Raw genomic sequence first — 21,376 nt, 5'->3', positions numbered from 1 at the left:
TGTACTGACTGTAAAAACAATCTAAAACTCAGATTTCTGTCTCTGTATTTTTTCAGTTTGAATCTTAAATTTTCACTAAAGTTTCTTCATTCAGTCATTCAAAATAACAAAGCACTGAAAGATAATTTCAAAACATAAAAAGAAACTAAACTATCACACCTTGAGATTTTAATTCCAGTAAAACAAGTAAAATTAGGGTGAAAATATTTTTAATTTTTGAATTTTTTCCTATAAAGACATTTTAACAAGAAATCTACTAATGTAAAACCTTATTTTTATTATTAATACATATGATATATGGGTGTATATATGTATATTTAAATACATATACATATACATACATATATATATATATATATATATATATATATATATATATATATATATATAAAAATAAGAAAATGAAAAAAAGTTTACCTTAAGGTGACTCTGTTTCTTTTGGACTTTGATGCCTCTGTTTGCATTCCTGTTATGAACCCTGAAGTCTTCTAACTGTGGATGTTGTTTGTGAAAATTGTCACTCTCATCACTAGATGAAAATTCTAACTGTAATAATTCAATAAATGTCTTGCATAAGAAAATATAATTGAATTGTATTTTAATGTATTTCTCACAGGTTTTTGCTTTTATTTTCTTTTTCTTTTTAAATAGTTGACCTAACATTTTTTGTTAGAAAAATAAAATACTCTCACAACTCAAAGCCATGTTAAAAATACATAATACTTAAGAATTTAAAAGTTAAGTGATGCTAAGTACTAAAACACTAAATTAGGTACTACTATAGTCTTCATTCAATTTAGTATACATCAAATGCATATAATGAATACTTATAGTTTTCATTTATCTCCTCTAGAAGATCCTAAAGGGCTGTACAAAAATTAATGAAGACTATAAATACAACTCTCAGAATCAGTCATCAACGTACAGCCCTTTCCAACCAAGAAATGACTAAAACCATGACAAATTTTGACAGTGAGGCCTATCACTCTATCTCTTCAGAACAACATAAAACCAATCAAAAGAATCAAAAGTTTACCAAAATAATTTCAAATGACAGGAATAACTTTACTTTAAAATGGATTGATCACCAGCATTGTCAATATTTTAATTCATTTATGATGAGGCAGTCAGACATTCTAGTTAAGGTAGCAAGCTAAAGCAATTTTTCTAGTGAAGTGTTATAGGAGTATATACCAAATAAACATAAGCTGATAACATTTTTAATAATTTTGCAGTTTCTCCTAAATTGCACTAGAGAATTAAAATACACAATATTACCTAATCTCAGCTTTTAGTTATCAAATAGCTATAAACTGATAACAAATGAACATCATTAGCCTTCAGACCTGCCCTCTACCTAAACTGCAGATTCAGTCCTGCCAGACAATGCCTGCCAGACACTGTCACATCACTATTCCACAAAATCCTCAAACTCAAACATGCTCAACACTGAATTTGTCATCTTTTTGCCTTCTCTCAATTTGTGAAACATATTCCAAACAGCCCTAGCCAAAAACCAGAGACTCATCTTGAACTCCTTCCTTTCCTTCTTTCAAACCCATTCAGTAAGCAAATGAAAGAATGAGGCCTTCCAAAACTGACCCAAATTTTTCTGCAATTTTACTTCCTGGCACTCTTTGTCTTTACAATCCAGTAATAAAGAGATGCTATTTCCCTGCTTTGCGTCATTCATTAAGCTGCTAGCTTTCTTGGCAAGCCTTCCCACTGGCTTACTACCATATATGCTCTAAGGTATTTATATCTTCAAGAAACATTCCAGAACTCCTAAGGACTAAGCTAAAGGCTTATAATTTTTTATCACTCATTAAAGAATTATATTGAAATTATCTGTTTACTTATCTGTCTCTCCTGTTAAGACTGTAGGTGACTTTAGACAATTCCAGGATATCATACTTATAGTAGTATCCTGAGCATCTTACACAGTAGAGAGCAGATATTTAGTGAGCTGAAGTGTACTGACTAAAGTAAGAATAGTTTTTAAAGAAGTATAAATTTGAAACAGAAATTCCAATCACATAGGAATTACTATTCTTGTGTTAACCATATACCTATTAGATCAAATACACCTACATTCACCTACACAAATATTTTTCTTGTAATATTTACTCTAAAATAATTTGAACTACTATACATTATCTATTATCTACTTACTCTGTTTACAGGAACTCTGCGCTTTTTCACAGCATGAAGTGGGGAAGCAACTTCCCCATTTTTCTCATCCTGGATAAAGTAGATAAATAGATAAAAAGTTTTAAAAAAAGACTTAAGTGGGGGCGGGGGAGATAGGAAGGAGGAAGCCTTTATATAATCACATTGTTGTCATTACTGACTCACCTGAGGGGATTCTAAAACATTTCCTTTTGTTTTTTTACTTTTTCTTCGGAAAATCTCATCATCTTCACTTTCACTGCTTGTTAATTGTTCATCTATAATTTATTAAAAAATGAATCTGGTCAATAGATTTAAGTTCATCCACAACAATCTATTTTATTGATTGGGTACATTATTTAATGTTAGTTGGTTTTTTTTTAATGTTTATTTTGAGAGACAGCATGCAAGCAGGGGAAGGACAGAGAGAGAGGGAGAGAGAATCCCAAGTAGGTTCCATGCAATGCAGCAAAGACCCCGATGTGGGGTTTGATCTCATGAACTATGAGATCATGACCTAAGCTAAAATCAGGAGTCAGACACTTAATTGACTGAGCCAGCCAAGTACCCCTGATGGGTGCATTATTTAAAAAGAGTTTTTCAGAAGTTTGGCCAAAAAATCAGCATGAGACAGAAAAATAAAACAGAGCCAGTGAGGAAATTAAGAGGATAACTTTTGCTAATAACCACATATTTAACTAAAATAACATTTGCATAAATACGTTTATATTGCCCATAGTTGGCAGTTAAATATAATGCTAGAAAAAGTTTTAATGAAAATCTGACATAAAGATAGGAAAAATGATCTCACCCATTAAGAGACTTAATATTAAAGTGTTAAAAGCAAATACTGGAGGCTCAAATGTAACATAAACTTGGTAAAAATATAAATGTCAGAGTATATCCAAAACTATGCAAAAGAGTTAATTTTTAAAAATTAAACATATTTCCAGACCTTAAATAAGTTTTCATCTTAAATGAAACATTCATAAATCATGTCCTTGACGCCAATGGGAATAACATAATCAAAGATTTACATCTCAATAGATGCAGAAAACACATTTGACAAAATACAGCATCGTTTCTTGATAAAAACCCTTATGAAAGCCAGAATAGAAGGAACATACCTCAAGATCATAAAGGCCGTATACCAAAGAAAAACCCACAGCTAATATCATCCTCAATGGAGAAAAGCTGAGAGCGTTCCCCCTAAGATAAGGAACATGACAAGGGCCACTCTCACCTCTGTTATTCAACACAGTGTTGGAAGTCCTAGCCTCAGCAATCAGACAACACAAAGAAATAAAAGGCATCCAAACTGGCAAGGAGGAAGTCAAACTTTCACTCTTCACAGATGACATGATACTGGAAAACCCCAAAGACTACACCAAAAAACTACTAGAACTGATCCATGAATTCAGCAAAGTCACGATATAAAATCAATGTACAGAAATTGGGTGCATTTCTAAACACTAATAATAAAGCAGCAGAGAGAGAAATCAAGGAATCAATCCCATTTACAGATGCACTTCAATAAACATAAAATACCTAGCAATAAACCTAACCAAAGAGATGAAAAATCTATACTGAAAACTATCAGAAAACTTATGAAAGAAATTCAAGAAGACATAAAAAAAAATGGAAAAACAATCCATGTTCATAGATTGGAATAACAAATATTGTTAAAATGTCAATACTACCCAAAGCAATCTACACATTCAATGCAATCACCTGTCTAAAGAACACCAGCATTCTCCACAGAGCTAGAACAAACAATCCCGAAATTTGTATGGAACCAGAAAAGACCCCAAATGCCCAAAGCAATCCTGAAAAAGAAAACCAAAGCTGGAACCATCAAAATTCTGGATTTCAAGCTGTATTACAAAACTGTAATCATCAAGCCAGTATGGTACTGGCACAAAAACACTCAGATCAATGGAACAGAATAGAGAACCCAGAAATGGACTCAAAAACGTATAGCCATCTAATCTTTGTCAAAGTAGAAAAGAATATTCAATGGAAAAAAGTTTCTTCAGCAAATGGCTGTTGGGAAAACTGGACAGTGATATGGAGCAGAATGAACCTGGAGCACTTTCTTACACCATATACAAAAATAAACTAAAAATGGATGAAAGACCTAAACATAAGACAGGAAGCCATCAAAATCCTAGAGAAAGCAGGCAAAAACCTCTTTGACCTCGGCCACAGCAGCTTCTTCCTTGACATGTCTCTGGAGGCAAGGGAAATAAAAGCAAAAATGATAAAAATCTTCTGCAAAGAGAAGGAAACAATCAGCAAAACTAAAAGGCAACCGACAGAATGGGAGAAGATATTTGCAAATGACATATCAAATAAAGGGTTAGTATCCAAAATCTATTAAGAACTTACCAAACTCAACACCCAAAAGACAAATAATCCAGTGAAGAAATGGGCAAAAGACATGAATAGACACTTTTCCAAAGAAGACATCCAGATGGCTAACAGACACGAAAAGATGCTCAACATCATACAAATCAAATCAAATACATATCAAAACCATACAAATCAAAACCATACAAATCAAAACCATAAGGAGATACCACCTCACGCTTGTCAGAATGGCTAAAATTAACAACTCAGACAGCAACAGATGTTGGCGAGGATGAGGAGAAATAAGAACCCTTTTGCATTGCTGGTGGGAATGCAAACTGGTGCAGTCACTCTGGAAAATAGTATGGAGGTTCCTCAAAAAATTAAAACTAAAACTACCCTAAGACTCAGCAATTACATTACTAGGTATTTATCCAAAGGATACAGCAGTGTTGATTTGAAGGGGCACATGCACCCCAATGTTTACAGCAGCACAATGGACAATAGCCAAAGTCTGGCAAGAGCCCAAATGTCCATTGACTGATGAATGGATAATGATGTGGTGTGTGTACATGTATGTATGTATATATATAATATATACATATATACACAATGGAATATTATTCAGTGATCAGAAAGAATGAAATCTTTCATTTACAACAATGTGGATGGAATGAGAGTGTATTATGTTAAGCAAAGTAAGTCAGTGAGAAAAAGACAAATATATGATTTCACTCATGTGAAATTTAAGAAACAAAACAGATGAACATAGGGAAGGGAAGCAAAAATAAGATAAAAACAGAGAGGGAGACAAACCATAGGAGACTCTTAAATACACAGAACAAACTAAAGGTTGCTGGTGGGTGTTGGGGTGGGGTAGGGATGGGCTAAATGGATGATGGGCATTAAGGAGGACACTTGCTGGGATGAGCACCCAGTGTTATATATAAGTGGATGAATCACTAAATTTTCCTGAAATCATAATAATGATTTGTATGAAAAAAATAAGGAAAAAAAGAAAGAAGAAAAAAAGAAAGAAAGAAAGAAGGAAGGAAGGAAGGAAGGAAGGAAGGAAGGAAGGAAGGAAGGCAGGCAGGCAGGCAGACAGGCAAGCAAATAAACATGGAAAGTAAAAAAAAATTTTCAGAGCAAGCTCATTTTACCCTACAGCCTGCTACAATAATCTATACATAAGCTAGAATTGAGTTCTATCACAGTACTTAAATACTACTAAGTCATTTTAGTACCAAACATCCATCACTATATTTTCTAGTGTTCTACAAGTGTTTAGAATTAGATCACAGAAAGCCAGAGATTTCTCTGGAACTTCTGTGGTCTTATCTCAGTCCTCCAAATACAGTCTTGTTTCTCAACTTTTTTCAACTATTTTGCTATATGAATCATCTACTTTTATACTGTTCCCTCCAAATCTTACACTTCCTTTTCCCTTTTTTTTCATTTTATAACAACCAAATTCCCTATTATTTTCAACATATTCAAATTGAAAATATTCCTGAAGAGTCAAAATGAAAATCTACGTTAAGAAATCTACATTACCAATCTAACCCAGTCCACAATTCTGTCATCTTCTGAACCTCCTAAATATCCACTATCTTATTATTTATTTGGTAGTTATTTCCACAATTTACTATTATCTTTTCAAATGTATATGTCACACAATTGTTTGGGTTTTCCAGCCAAGGGGCAGGGGCCAAAGGGCAGGAATACCTTTCCCATGGCATGCATGCCATAAATATATGCAGATAAAATACATCTTTTTTTAGTAAGCATCAACTTAAGAAATACATAATACATCAATGATCTCATTCAATACACCAAATATTGAAAAATTACATTTTCAAACATTACAGAAGCTTATGTAAATTATTCTAGCAAGATTTATGTGTTTTATTAAGATGGAATCTTACCTTCAGCAAGATGACAGGATTGACGAAGACTGATTTGCTCCCTGCTTTTAGCCTTTTCTACAGAAAGTCCTGAATCATCAAAAGTTGAATTCAATATTTCTTTGAAACTTTGTAGATCTACTTTTCCCTTATTAGAATCTGGTGTCCTAGGCATTTCCTTTCTCTTCTTAGAAAATGAGTTCAATGTGTTTGATTCAGAAAGTGGTGTACTCACAACTTTTTCTCCTACTGGCAAAGAAAATTGAGAATAACCAGGAGACATAAATTCTTTATTTTTTGCTGCACTCAGTGGAAACTGTGCAAAATTTGGACTCCACTTATCTTCACTTGATGGGATAGTAATGGTTCTACTCGTAGAACTAGCAACATGATTTTGTGGTATTACTGCTTGATTTGAAGCATAATTTGCATCACTTATCTCCTTAATATCTAAACACCTTTCAGATAGATCTAAAAACTTATTATTTATACCTGATGCATGTTCTAATATTTCATCATCAGAATCTGGACCACAAAATCCTAAATCAAAAGTAACAGAGAATAAATCCTTAGAGCAGTCAAAAACATATTCATCACTCTTCAGGTTTTCCTCATGCACACCTCTCAAATCTTGATGAGATTTCCAACTATTAGTATCACAGATAATTTGATCTTGGGGTTCAGAATCATTGTCTAACAAAAGTTCATCAGAAATTAAGAACTGAGAGACCAGTGCCATTTCACTTACAGCAGTTTTGTCTGGCACACAAGAAAATTTATATTTATTGTTTGAGGGAGAAAGGCTCACATCATTAAACTCGGTATTAACATCTTTGAATAGTGGTAAACTCTCATCCTGATCAGTGAGCAGTATTGGGAGGCTGTTGCTATCCCTATAATTTTTCTTTTCAACTAAATACTTTGGAGGGCCTATGTTTATTTGAATATGACTGCTGGATACTAAATTTTCATTTATATTATCTTTATGTACTTCATCAACATAGTCATTGAAGCTTGGGTCATCAGAAATTTTATCATTAGTTGCACTATAAAAGCAACTTTTTTCAAAAGAATGATTAATAGATTTAAGCGAATTCAATTCTAAATCCTGTTGAGAATTTACAGGTGAATATGACATCAGACGGGTAGATTTATCATTTTGTAAATACTCAGTGCAGGGTAGGAAAGGCAAATTATGAAGTTCAGAACCCTTAGCAATTTCATATTCCAAATTTGAGAGTCCAATGAGAGGTGGAGGAGAATGAGACAAAAATCTCTCTACATTAACTAGTACCTCTTCCGTTAACGAATGACAATTATAAAATCTGTCATCTATTCTAGTTATACAAAGTTCTTCCTCAAATGGAAGAAATAAGCTAGATGAAACATATTTCTCATCAATGAAACTGTTATAACCAGAATCTAAAAAATTTCCAACAAATGAACTAGATTTATTTGTGGATTGACCTTCCATCAATCCACGTGGCTGATGAACATTTTCGCTGACAGCACAAACGGTAGCAGCAACTTCATCTATATCTGAGGCCCTTTTATCATTTAGTACGTCTACCTGAAAAATATTTTCAACAGTAGCACCGCCATCAGTATCTAAAGAATCCATAACAACATCATTATTTTCTTTTTTAGGCTGATCTTTTTTCAATTCTTTAGAAGATTTTTTCTTTAAAGAAGCAATTTTAATAGGTTTGATTTCAGTTTGTTTAAAAATTTCAGCACATTCTTCATCAGATTCTGCCACTGAGAATGAACTGTCTTGATTTATATTCCTTGAAAATGATGATTTCTTGTTACTAGTAAAGGTGCCATTGGCAAGAGGATTGTATCCATTCTTGAAAGCACGAAATGTTGAACTAACATCTTCCATTTGTAAATAAGATATAATTTCTGATTCATAGCTGCATTTTCCCTAGGAAATTGGAAAATGAAAAAGTCACAAGAAAACAAAAGAGCCAATACTAAACGAGTTTACTTTATGTTATTTTCCAAACAGTATTACATTATTCAAATAATTTTCTCTTATAACTTAAAAATTATTCTAATAAATCAAACAAAATTATGACACTACTGTATAATTATCATAAATTATCTTTAATCAGTCAATATTTTTGCATCCTCAAAATTTAATACATGGAAGACCCACAATAACTGTTTGCAGAAAGAACAAATTTAATAAACACGTAAGATTATAAACACTAAGTTTTTCACTTCTAACATTTAATTGAGCAACTATTCTAATTTCCTAAAAAAATCGATATTTAAGTAATTAATGTATATAAATGCAAACCATATATATGTATGTTAAATTTACTCTCTTGATAAAGGTAAACTAAGAACAGCTTTTAGAACATCTGAAATAGATATACTGGTACATCTATTAGGCTGTAGGCTGGAATATACTATTTTTAACAAATTTCCCAATCAAGAACTCTTAGAGTGAATTTGTCTTATTTATCTCTAAATCTAAAACAATAGTCCCTCCCCTATTTCTGACCCACACTTCCCTCTTCCCCCTGAGTGGCTACTTTAGTCAGGATTCCTCTACTATTCAGGGACTGAGCAATTAACTAATTTTTTTGCATAGTAAGTACACTAAGTATTTATTTGAGAATGTTTGTCTCCCTGCTGGTGTCTATGCTTCCCACAGACAGAGTATTTCATTTAGCCAAATGATGTATAACTGGGCCTGGGATAGAGGTGGACATATATAAGTGCAGATTTTATGGGATCCACAAATAATTACTTTATATATGTATTCATGAACACTAGCTAATAATACAAATAGCAGCTACAATCTATTGAGTCTGCCAGTTACTATTCTAAGTGCTTTACACATATCAACTCATTTAATCCTCACAACCCTATGAAGAAAGTATTATCATTATCCCCATTTTACAGATGAAACTGAGGTCCAGAGAGGTTAAGTAATTTATAGATACATGATTAGTAAGATGTAGAGTTAGAATTCTAACCCAGACATTTTGGATTTCATACTTAGAGTAGGTTCATCATTCTGATTCTCTCAAGGAAGAAAATCAAGAAACTGCTCAAGGAATCAATAATTCTCTAAACTATTACCAGGATCAAAGAGACATACCAAATGACCTATGTGATGGAGAATATTTCAATAAATCCCATTCTAACAAGAATCCTAAACTAGCTTTACTAAAAGTTTATATAAATCATTAGTATATTAAATTTTTACTCTGGTTTATCTGTATTTTAGATGATATTCTTCTAATTAAGTCTACTAACTCACCTAAGGCAGAAAACTGGTTCCCTATTAAGATCACAAGGAACTTTATAAGAAACCAAAATATTCTAACTATCATTATTTATATTAAACACTTGTTTCCTGTAACTTCAAATTAAGAATAAATATCAAGTATTCTAGTTTCACCATCATATCAGTAAGAAAAAGTTACAACAAAACTCTACCTCTTCATGTCTCATTCCTTCTATCATTTGCATAATGCTTATAAAATGGTGGCAACGATCTGAATGGTCCACTTGATACGTAGGAAAAGGATGATCCTGCCATACTCTCCAATCAGATAGAGAGAGTTGATGAATTCCAATGGCTGGGTCTTGAGTCTTGAATAATGATTTTAAAAATAGTAAAAATGATAAATATACATACTCAGATTTCATAAACTGATTTAAAAAACAGTATAATCAGCCTACTATAAATAATCTGAATTGATTTGGGTATTTTGAACTAAAAACTCAGGAGAATAAAGAAAAAGAAAATAACAGTTCATGAGTTTGAGCCCTGCATCAGGCTCCGACTGACAGCACATAGCCTGCTTGGAATTCTCTCCCTCTCCTCTCTGCCCCCTGCCTCCCCCTCTCTCTCTGTGCCTCCCCCACTCCCATACTATTTCTCTCTCTCTCTCTCTCTCAAAATAACTTAAAAAAAAAGTTTTACATAGTTTCAAAAAAGTGTACAAGGATACTCAATGCAGCATGATTTTGTTAGTAACATATTAAAAAGAATTCCAAAAACACAACAGGAAAATAAGTAGTGAAGCAAACTATGGTATACTACAGAGTAACATAACAACCATGTAAATTATGCCTATGGAAATGCTCATATAGAAATTGGAAAAGTGCAGACATTATGTAAATACACTACAGTGAAATAAAAATATATACACAATAAAGAATATAAAGAAATTAGTTCTACAAACTTAGACTTTAATATTCTTTTTAAACTGTTTATATTCTTAATTTTTTAAGTAAGCTGACATTCTAAACATACACATTCCTCTCCACTCCCAAAGCTATTGCATTATCACTATAAAGAGCATCTGAAAACATGTTCAACTTACTGGTCTGTCTTCCTCATTTTCTAAAGATAAAAACTGAACTTGAGGCAATGTTATTTCCTTAATTTCATCACTGTCTCTTAACCTATAAAGTCTGTTCCATAATTTAAATTCTTCTGCTGATAGGTACCAATCTTTCTTTGAATTACTTTGCTTCATTCCTACAAGTTGAAAAAATAATTGAAAAGAAGTTTTTAAAAATCTGCTAGGCAGACACATAATACACAACATTAACTCAAACTGTTTATATCTGTTTATGTTTGCTAAATGACTGATTCTCTTCCTCAAAACCAGTATTCTTCACATAATCATTTGGTTGTCACTTCCTGCTTCTATAGATCTTCTAACTTTCTCTCACCTCTTTGAAAGTACTAGTACAGCCTCCTGTCCAGAAGCTAACCTTCCATAATGACTTTGTTAATATAACAGAGCCAGGCAGCTAGGCTCTCAATCTTGGTTCGTTTTGGACTCTCTCCATGTTGTTGTCTAAGATCTGGCACAAAAGAATCAAAAAACTTACCAATGAAAACTGGTATGATTCTATCATTGTCATCTGAAAGATTATCTGACGTTTGGTTGGGAGTAGGGGAAGATGTCAAGTCTAAAAAGCATTTTTAGCTTTAAGTCTTAAATGAGGGGGGGACGTGGAGGTAAACAGAAAAGACCTGCTTCAGAAAGTGAAATAATACACTTTTTAAAAAAAGTATACCAAATTAGGGCACCTACGTGGCACAGTCGGTTAAGCGTCCAACTCTTGATCTTGGCTCAGGTCATCATCTCAGGGTTCATGAGTTCAAGCTCTGCATGGGGCTCTGCACTGATAGAGCAGAGCCTGCTTGGGATTCTGTCACTCTTTTTGTCTCTGCCCCTCCCCTGCCTGTGCATGGGCTTGCTCGCTGTCTTTCTCAAAATAAACTAAAAAAACATTTTTTTTGAAGGTATACTAAATTAACCCTTTCTGACTTCCATAACCTCTACAAAGGAAAATAATCAGCAAACTGGAAAGGATAAACAGTATAAAGAACAAACTCTGGTCCAGTACCAATGAGGACAGAAAACAATCAGAAAGTCTACTGAATTAGCAATCAGACAACTTCTGTCTTAGCTATTCCCAAATACTGTATAACAAGCTTTTGAAGGCACCTGGGTGGTTCAGTTGGTTAAGCGTCCCACTTTGGCTGGGGTCAGGATCACATGGTTCTTGGGTTTGAGCCCGTGTTAGGCTCTGTGCTGCCAGCACAGAACTTACTTGGAATTCTGTCTCTTTCTCTGCCCCTCCCCAATTCATGCTTTCTCTCTCTCTCAAAATAAACAAATTACAAACTTTAAAAAAAAAAAAAGCTTTTGTTAAATAACAGGTTTAAATTTTCAGGTCCCTTTGAGATCTAACAATTTGAGGCTCTCAGACTCTTAAAATTGGAAGGCATTCCTATCTTTTAGTCACTTTAAATAAGTTCAGATCTCTAAGCCCAGATGAATTATATACTAATATACAGAAGATTACATTTATACATACAATCTTAGCAAGATGAATCACTGACACTTGAAAAATCAGGAAGGGGCGCCTGGGTGGTTCAGTCGGTTGAGCGTCCGACTTCGGCTCGGGTCATGATCTCACAATTTGTGAGTTCGAGCCCGCATCTGGCTCTGTGCTGACAGCTCAGAGCCTGGAGCCTGCTTCTGATTCTGTGTCTCCCTTGCTCTCTGCCCCTCCCCCACTCATGCTCTGTCTCAGAAATAAATAAACATTAAAAAATCTTTAAAAAAAAAAAGAAAAATCAGGGAGAATGGGGAAAAAAAGCATAGAAACATGAATATGAGCTAATATTTTTAAAAATAGGTTCTAAAAAAAAGGTTCTAGAATTTTACAAAAGAAATTTGTCATCCATGTCTAGTTACATTATAGAACCAATTATTAAACATATGGTTTATTTTAACATTTACAAAAATACAATTATCACTAAGAATAATTAATGCCAAGTTAATCAAGTTTTGATGCTATTATTAGTTAAATAAATTCAAAAGAATCCAAAATACCATTGACTCCTAAATAATTCAGGGGTTAGGTTATGCCCCAGCTAAAAACAGACACTTAACTTTTGGCTCCCGTAAAACTTAACTAATAGCCTACTGTTGTTTGGAAGCCTTACTGATAACATAAATAGTCGATTAACATATATGCTTTCTATGTTTTATGTATTATTTACTATATTCTTATAATAAATGTAGAAAAATATTAAGAAAACCATAAGAGAAAATATTTACAGTATTGACCTATATTTACTAAAAAAAACTACAGTTAGACCAGTGTTGTTCATGTATCAACTATACATACTATCTTTTTTCTTTAGCCAAAGGTCTGGCAAAGTATTGTGAATGACAGGTATATTCCTATTAAGTAGATTTGTCTGAGGTTTAATAAGCATATCCAATAACAGCTAATTATTAGCTGTTACTAATAATTAGCAATAACAATGGTTAACAGCTCTGAGTTAATGGAAAGAACATTAATAAAGTGAATCCAAAGCAACGGACCAGGAGGGAAAGGGTCTTGAAATTTCATGGTATGAAAATCAGTGGAATTGACAGTTAAACTTGAGAGGTATTGTCTTCAAATATATAAAGAACTGCTACTTAAGTATACAAAGGATCAAAACCATTCCTTGTATCTAGAAGATAACACTAAATCAATGAGAAGAAGGTACAAAGACATTTTTCAACATATGAAAGAAACTTCTTCTGTATAGGGCTTCTACATAGGGAAGAACCTTTATAAAAAAATAGAATTTCTAGATTAAAAGATATTCAAGCTGAGACTGAATATGCATTTAACAAGAATACTGAATGCAGATCAAAACCACAAAGAAACATCATCTCCCAGCTGTTAGGATGGCTACTATCAGAAAGTTGAAACATAACAAGTGTTGGTGAGGATATGGAGAAATTTGAATCCCAGTATACTGTTGGTGGCGTCATAGCTGTACAGCTGTTAGAGAAAACAGCATGGAGGTTCCTCAAAAAATTAAAAATAGAACTACCATAGGATCCAGCAATTCCACTTCTGGGTACATACTCAAAAGAACTGAAATCAAAGAGATACATACACCCCATGTACACTGTAGCAGTATTCACTATATGTAAGAGATGTAAGCAATCCAAATGTCCACTGACAGATGAATGAATAGAGAAAATGTGGTATGTACAAACAATGGAATATTATTTAACCTTAAAAAAGAAATCCTAACTGGGGCACCTGGGTGGCTCAGTCAGTTAAGAATCCAACTCTTGATTTCGGCTCAGGTCATATCATGATCATGAGATCAAGCCCCATATTGGGCTCTGAGCTGGGTGTGGAGTTTAAGATTCTCTCCCTCTGCCCCTGTACAACCCTAAAAAAAAAAAAAAATCCTACCATTTGCTACAACATGAATGAACCTATAGGAAATTATGGTAAGGGAAATAAGTCAGTCACCGAAGCACACATACCGCATGATTAGACTATAGATATAATATTATCTAAAATAACACAATCAGAGAACAGAATGGTGTTGCCAGGGGCTGGGTGGAGGGAAAAATTGGGAGTTCTTACTCAAAACATCTAAAGTTCCAGTTGTATAAGATGAATATATTTTATAGATCTGCTATATAACATAGTACCTATAGCTAATATGATCTTCTTCTTAAAATATTTTTTAAAAATAGCTGCAGAAATAACTCCTATCTTGATAGGTAATTTGACCAGATGATCCCCAAGGTTCCTTCCAAATGTTAAAATATAACTATATGATTTTATGATTCTTTAAAAGCTCCAGTTAAAGATTAAGCAAAATTTAAAACAAAAAATTTTCAGTTTCTCTTCTTCATAGTGTTAACATTTCAAGATATTTTCTTGATATCACCAAAATCTCTGCAGTTCTTAAACTACCAACTCTCATTACTAGAGATGCTCCCTGGCACCAAAGTATTTGTTTCTCACTGACTCAGTATCACCAGAGACTTGGTCTAACTTGGCCACTATCTCATATAAGAGTAAATTTAAAAATAAAAAAAAAAAATCTCTTTTGCAGAAAGGAAAAGAAACCATTTCCCTTCCTTATCTTTTATTTTATTTTTTTTACTTTCTTTTTTTAAATAGGTTCCTTGCCCAATGTGGAGCTTGAACTCACAACCCTAAGATGGAGAGTCAGGTGCTCTACCCACTAAGCCAGTCAGGAGCCCCCATTCCCCTTCCTTTTCTTAAAATAATTCCAGAGATCCCTAATGTTTGTCAATCTTTTAACTCTTTGGTATTTTATGTGAATCTCTGTAAAGTCTGAGCAAGCCTCTAGTTAGCATTTCAACCATAGAGGTTTTCCTAAGGATGTAGGAACTCTCTCTGAAATGTAAACATCAAGGAAGATAGTGACTCTCTCTCCTAGTTACCAGGGGAGTTTAGCCCTAGGCACCATTCCTTTCACTATCTATTTGCACAGATAAAAGAAGTCTTATTTCTTTGAATAAAGGCACTAAAGCTACCACAAATGGCTACCTTAATTACCAGGTGAATTGAAGATGAACTATGAAAGAATATATAGAAAAAGGTGCTATCATCTTATGTGAGGATAAGTTACCATTAATCTTGAGAATATGTATGTAAACAATTGTAACTACCTGAAGGGATGTATAGGGTAGAATTTCTGTTTTGTATTACCTTAGTGGATTGTCTACGAATGCACACTAAAATCTGATTCAATCTCTATTCAATAATAAAACTGTTTCCTTCCTTTTCTATACTTTGTAAAGATGATTCTCTGAGTTGGTAGGCCATTTTTAATCTTCCCAACACTGAGTTTCTATCACTATTCTGTCACTGTCTCCTTCCCTTTGCCACGTGAATAATCTCTTACCCTCTTCAACACTCATAACATCCTAAAATATACACTGAAATATATCAACATATGGCCTGTTAACTAACAACAGGGAAAAAAAATGCATGGTTCAGATGCAAAGTTTTTTACTCACCATTCTTATAGGAAAAGATAGAGGACTTCCGCTGCAAGTTCCGAGAAGGCTTCTCTGGTTCATAGACACCACATGTGATGAACATTTTATGTAATTCTGGATTGATTCCATCAGGCACCATTCGTGGACTTCCTTGGTAAAAATGAAGAACTTGCCTGTTACCTGAAATAGCTTTATAAATACTTCTTTTGTTGCACTGACTTTGATTATAAGTCTGCAAAGACAAATATCAAATTACATTATTTCTATAATAATCATCTAGCCATGACAAGAAGTTTGGATTTATTATAAACAGTAAATTAAACTCTGATCCACTTAAATACTGAGAATATCTATCTTGAATTTGAGGCCGGTTCAATTAACTCTTGAAAATCAGTTCAGGGGCGCCTGGGTGGCTCAGTCGGTTGAGCGTCCGACTTCGGCTCAGGTCATGATTTCGCAGTCTGTGAGTTCAAGCCCTGCGTCGGGCTCTGTGCTGACAGCTCAGAGCCTGGAGCCTGCTTTGGATTCTGTGTCTTCCTCTCTCTCTGCCCCTCCCCCACTCATGCTTGTGCTCTCTCTCGGTCAAAAATAAACATTAAAAAAATTTTTCAAAAAATCAGTTCAAAACCTAGTATTATAAAAGTCTACCTTCATAACTATATTGCAAAAAGGAAATCTATTATTTAGGATCTTGCCATTTTTGAATAAGGTGAATATTTATATGTAAGTGTAAATTGCTTTTTTTAAAAATACTATTCCCTTATTCCAGCTTGTTACTTCATCTTTCTACACCTCAACTTTCTTTGCTGTACACTGTGTATCATTTAAATGAGAAAATGTATCTGAAGCACTTAGAAGAAGAGTGTCCAGGAGAGCAAGTGCTCATTAAATGAGGGCAATTATGACTAGTTTACAGATAAGAAAACTAACAACTGAACACAGAGATTAAGTGGTTTGCCTGAGGTAACATAATTATAACCTAATCCATTTATTGATAGTACATAGATTTTATAAGCTGCCAGATATTTCATTTATTGAGATCATTTTATAGATCAAAAGAATGTTACATAACATGCTATAATCGCATGAAAAGTATCTGGGGAGAAATTCATTTTCAGGATGAATTTTAAAGGGTCTATTAAACATTTTAAATCACTTTTTTAAAACTACTATAATTAATGAAAAATCTAGTATGAAACGACATATTGGGCCAAGGAAATAATCCCATTGAGTTACAAAAGTTACTCAAGATTATAGCAAGATACATTCATACTTTGCTATAATTTTGAGTGATGTAATTCAAGTCTCTTATCACTTTAAAAGAAAAAACTAAACTAAAAATAAAAAACAAGCCTTAGAAGCACAGGGAAATAGTAAAACAAAATAATACAAAAATAGTGATTTTTTTTTTTTTGGTGTCTCTAAGTTGGTACTGAAGTACAAAAAATGTGTTTCTTCAATATGGATAAAAATTAGAGACTGAATCCAGTTAAGAATTCTCCCAATTACAAGAAAATAAATAGTCAGAATCTACTACAAAGTGGAGGGGAAAAATCAACCACAATTTCCTACAGATCGTTTCCACTTTGAATGTTAACAGATTGATATTTGTCTTAGGCTTTATTTCTCAAATTTCAAGTATCAAATCTCGTTTCTGAAAGTCTACTTACACGTTCTTCTCGTCCTTCAGCAAGGATAACAACAATTCTGCCTTGACGTTTACGGCCAGTTCTACCCATTCGTTGTATAAGACGAATTGGGCTCTTCTGGGCATCAAAACATATTATAAGATCAACTTCTCCTATATCCAAACCTTCTTCACCAACACAAGTAGAAACCAATGTATTATAACCACCACTACGAAACTGTTTCACAACCTAAAATAAGAATGATTTAAAAATAACCAGATACAAACATAAGAGACTTGTAGGCCAAAACATATTTTTTCCACTCACCCCAAAATGGTGAAATTGGATTATAAATCAGAATCCAGAATACCATGGAATAAGAAGTGGCAAAATGGCAATATAAACTAAAACAGATTGTGGTAAAATGCAAAGAGCAGTCCTAATGCTTTGGTTACATAACGGTTGTGATGGCAAAAGCGTTTGCTAATCATTTACACATAAATAAGAAATCCCTGATATTATTTAGCATCACTAAAAGAGCCATGGGCAGGTAAATGGCCCAGAGCAATTACTGCTGCTTAATCATATCCTAGACTTAAATTTATTTTTTGGTGTACCTAAAGTAAAAACTTATTACTCCTAAAACTCCTATCTTACCTTTTATACTGCCATTGTAATGAAGGGTAGCAGAATACGCCACCCCAAAATATGACTGTGGGAGTCTAGGACATACTGCCCCAAAATATGTTGCTTTGACATATTGACAATATTGAACTGTAGACACTTGAAAAACAGCAAAAGCAGGGAAAGGCTTCCTCTTCCCTTATCTGTCCAAAAACAGATTCTCCAAAAGGAACTCAACTGTCATAAATCCCCTCCCCTGAGATTTTCATCAACCAGAAAAAACTGACTCATCACAAGGAGAGGCAACTAAAAGTTATTCCTGCACTTAAACAAACTTGATTACAAATTATCACACCTCCCATTTTTCTTCTAAGGGCCCATTCATCTTTCCTAAAAATCAATTAATTTCTACTTAGGAGCCTATGTCCCTCCTCTCCTTTCTCTTTTAAGATGGTATTTAAGGGGCAGCTGGGTGGCTCAGTCAGTTGTGCATCTGACTTCCACTCAGGTCATGATCTCCTGGTTCATGGATTGGAGCCAGCGTCGGGCTCTGTGCTGACAGTTCAGAGCCTGAAGCCTGCTTTGGATTCTGTGTCTCCCTCTCTCTCTGCCACCCCCTCCCCACTTGCACTTGCACCCTCTCTCTTTCAAAAATAAACGAACATTTAAAAAAAATTTTTTTTAAGATGGTTAAGTCTGAATTCTAAGCCACCTTAGGGAGTTACTGATTTTTCCCTGAGTATCTCCCATGTATAACATAAGATATATATGTTAATAAACTTATTTGTTTTTCTCTTGTTAAGCTGCCTTTTATTACTGGGGGCTCAACTAACAGCCAAAAAGGAATAATTATTTTTCCTCTTCTATACCAAGATTTCTATCACTTTAATAAAACTGCAGTAGCCTAAGAATTAATAAAAAGTCAACGAAACATTTTGAAAAACTTCCTTAAGCCTTAAAAACTTACTCTGAACTGCTCTGAGCCTCAGTTTCTCCACATAACACCAAAGTTGCAGTTTTGTATGTGGCAGACAGAGGTAGTAATAAGATAATATTCAACAGATAGATAAAGAATAGAAACAAAAGTAGAATGATAGTATTCCAGAGAAATCAGTCATGCGCTTGAGTAAAGCCTCTATAAATGCCTATTAAAATATCAGAATACCCAACACAGGGCTCCATTCCACAATCCTGGGATCATGACCAGAGCCGAAATCAAGACTCAGGACTTCAACCAACTGAGCACCTATCCTTAAACTAGCTCTATTGTTGACAACAACAACCTCAAAAGCAGGATTATAAATTTAAACTTATCATGTTAAATCCTCTTGTAAACTTTTCCAGTAGCTTAGTAAGAGAGTTTTCTTTGAATATGAGAAACCTCAGAGTACAGGGATAACCAGTGATCATGATTAAAAGTTAAGATTAATCATTTCTCTTTGAATCTGGAATCACATTAAGCCAAGGAAAGACTGACCTAATATTATCTGTATATAACTTAAAACACATGTCCTCTTTGCTCCCCCCCACCAAAAAATGGGTCACAGTCTTAGAAATGTAAAAGAAAAATAATTCTTTAATATAAATAGTTAACAGATGAATAAAGGATAGTTGACATACTTTTTAGGTAACATGTATAAATGAAACTATTATTTATTTGCCTAACACTGACTAATTTGCTGGGACTTTGAAAAATAAATATGAACCAGAGGTTCATAGAATCAATCATAAAAAGGGATACATGATTAATTACACAAATTCTACCAGGATTTGTAATCCACTGATCCTATCATTTTTTCATTGCTTACACTTTACCCTCACTCCACTCTCATATCAGAGTCCTCTGACTAAACTCCACCACTGAATATATCCCACTTTCCAACCAAATCTAAGCCTGTACCCACATAGGTGAATGGAAGAAAATACCAACCATTCTTATTGGTTTCACTTTAAACTCATAATCCCTCACTTGAGAGGGCCTTTAGTGCTATCTGAAAATCATTTCATATTCCCTAATCCATTCACTTTCCCCATTCTTCTACAAAACTATATCCTCTTTTCTCCTCTTTTGATCAAACTTCCATCCAACATTTCCTCCCATTCTCATTCTTGGCTGATGACAGGACAAAAATTGAGCAATCAAAAAAGACCTCCCACAGGATATCACTGTCACATCTACTTACTCACCTGTATCTGTGCCTAAAGAGTCCACCTTCCCTCCTGCTGTTTTGGATAAACTGTGTTTTTAACTGAGATCAGCTCCTATAGTTTTGTATACTAGATCCCATCGGTTTCCTCACCTAATCAAAGATCATACTAGCAATACTCTTGTCTCTGCTCTGTTAACAATTTTTCTTTCTCAGTTGATCATTCCTATCAGTATACAAGCATATTGTTATATCTCCTAATTTCAGAGAAACAATACTTCCATCTCTGCTCTTCTTTACAGCAAAAATTCTTGAAAGACTTGTATACTTGCTATCTCTAGGTCTCCTCTTCCTGTTCTGTCTTGAAAATACCTCAATCAGTCTTGTCCCCACAATTCCAATGAAACTGTCCTTTTCAAGGTCACCTGCCTTCTGATCTCTTAATCCAAAGGTCAATTCCCATTTTTCATCTCATGACCTACTAGCAGTAGGTCTGCGACTAGCAGCACTTAAACAGTTCCTCCTGCTCAGTATCACACTCTCCTGGTTTTTCTACTATTACTAGCTACTTACTCTTATTCTCAAGAAAATCATAATCACTGCTTATACTAATAACAATGAAACCCTTGGCTCGGTCTTTGGACATCTTGCCTATCTCTATTCCATCACTTGGTAATTTCATCCAGTCTCACGTATATGATGATGATGATTCCCAAATATATATTTCCACAAACCTGTGAACTCATGAACTTAAGATTCATATATTCAACTGTTTATTCAACATCTCTATTTGACATTTAAAACAATGCAACTCAAAGTGTAGTTCGTGAACTGTTTATTATTGTTGAGGTTCAGGTGTTTAGAAATTTGACAGAGTAATACTATGTTTGTTGGCTTTAATAATAAAAAATCTCACCATGAATATTGTTTTCATTAATTTTATTTTTTTAGTAATTCATTTTTATTCAACAGTATCTGTGACATACTAAGAGGAAATAAACTAGTCCTCCATCAACTAGTCCTCCATCAACTTTGATACTCCAAAAAACACTAATCTCATAGGTATGCCAAAGTTAACTCATCCAGAACCAAGTTACTGATATTTCTCTCCAAAATTTGCTCTTCCTACAGTCTTATCCATCTTCGTTAATAGCAGCTCTTTTCAGTTGCTCAAGCCAAATTCCTGGAATCATCATTGGAGTCACCCTTCACCCTCCTCAATC

General features: G+C 33.9%; 1 protein-coding gene across 7 annotated transcripts in view; it reads right to left on the bottom strand.

Annotated features, from left to right (window-relative positions):
- Positions 1-21,376, bottom strand: part of FANCM (FA complementation group M) — a 69,237-nt gene that overhangs the window by 17,444 nt on the left and 30,417 nt on the right. For 5 of the 7 annotated variants that reach the window (XM_053224429.1, XM_053224425.1, XM_053224424.1 and 2 more), the window contains exons 10-17: positions 17,425-17,631; positions 15,773-15,986; positions 10,775-10,932; positions 9,882-10,037; positions 6,447-8,352; positions 2,356-2,447; positions 2,173-2,241; positions 418-546 (exon numbers count right to left, since the gene is read on the bottom strand). In XM_053224429.1, coding sequence (XP_053080404.1) covers positions 418-546; positions 2,173-2,241; positions 2,356-2,447; positions 6,447-8,352; positions 9,882-10,037; positions 10,775-10,932; positions 15,773-15,986; positions 17,425-17,631 — 2,931 coding nt within the window. The remainder of the gene's footprint in view (positions 1-417; positions 547-2,172; positions 2,242-2,355; positions 2,448-6,446; positions 8,353-9,881; positions 10,038-10,774; positions 10,933-15,772; positions 15,987-17,424; positions 17,632-21,376) is intronic. The other 2 variants (XM_053224428.1, XM_027065653.2) reach the window with 2 other exon arrangements.

Source organism: Acinonyx jubatus, chromosome B3 (assembly GCF_027475565.1).
Source record: "Acinonyx jubatus isolate Ajub_Pintada_27869175 chromosome B3, VMU_Ajub_asm_v1.0, whole genome shotgun sequence".
Lineage (NCBI taxonomy): Eukaryota > Metazoa > Chordata > Mammalia > Carnivora > Felidae > Acinonyx > Acinonyx jubatus.
This window is presented reverse-complemented; position numbering and strand designations above follow the sequence as displayed.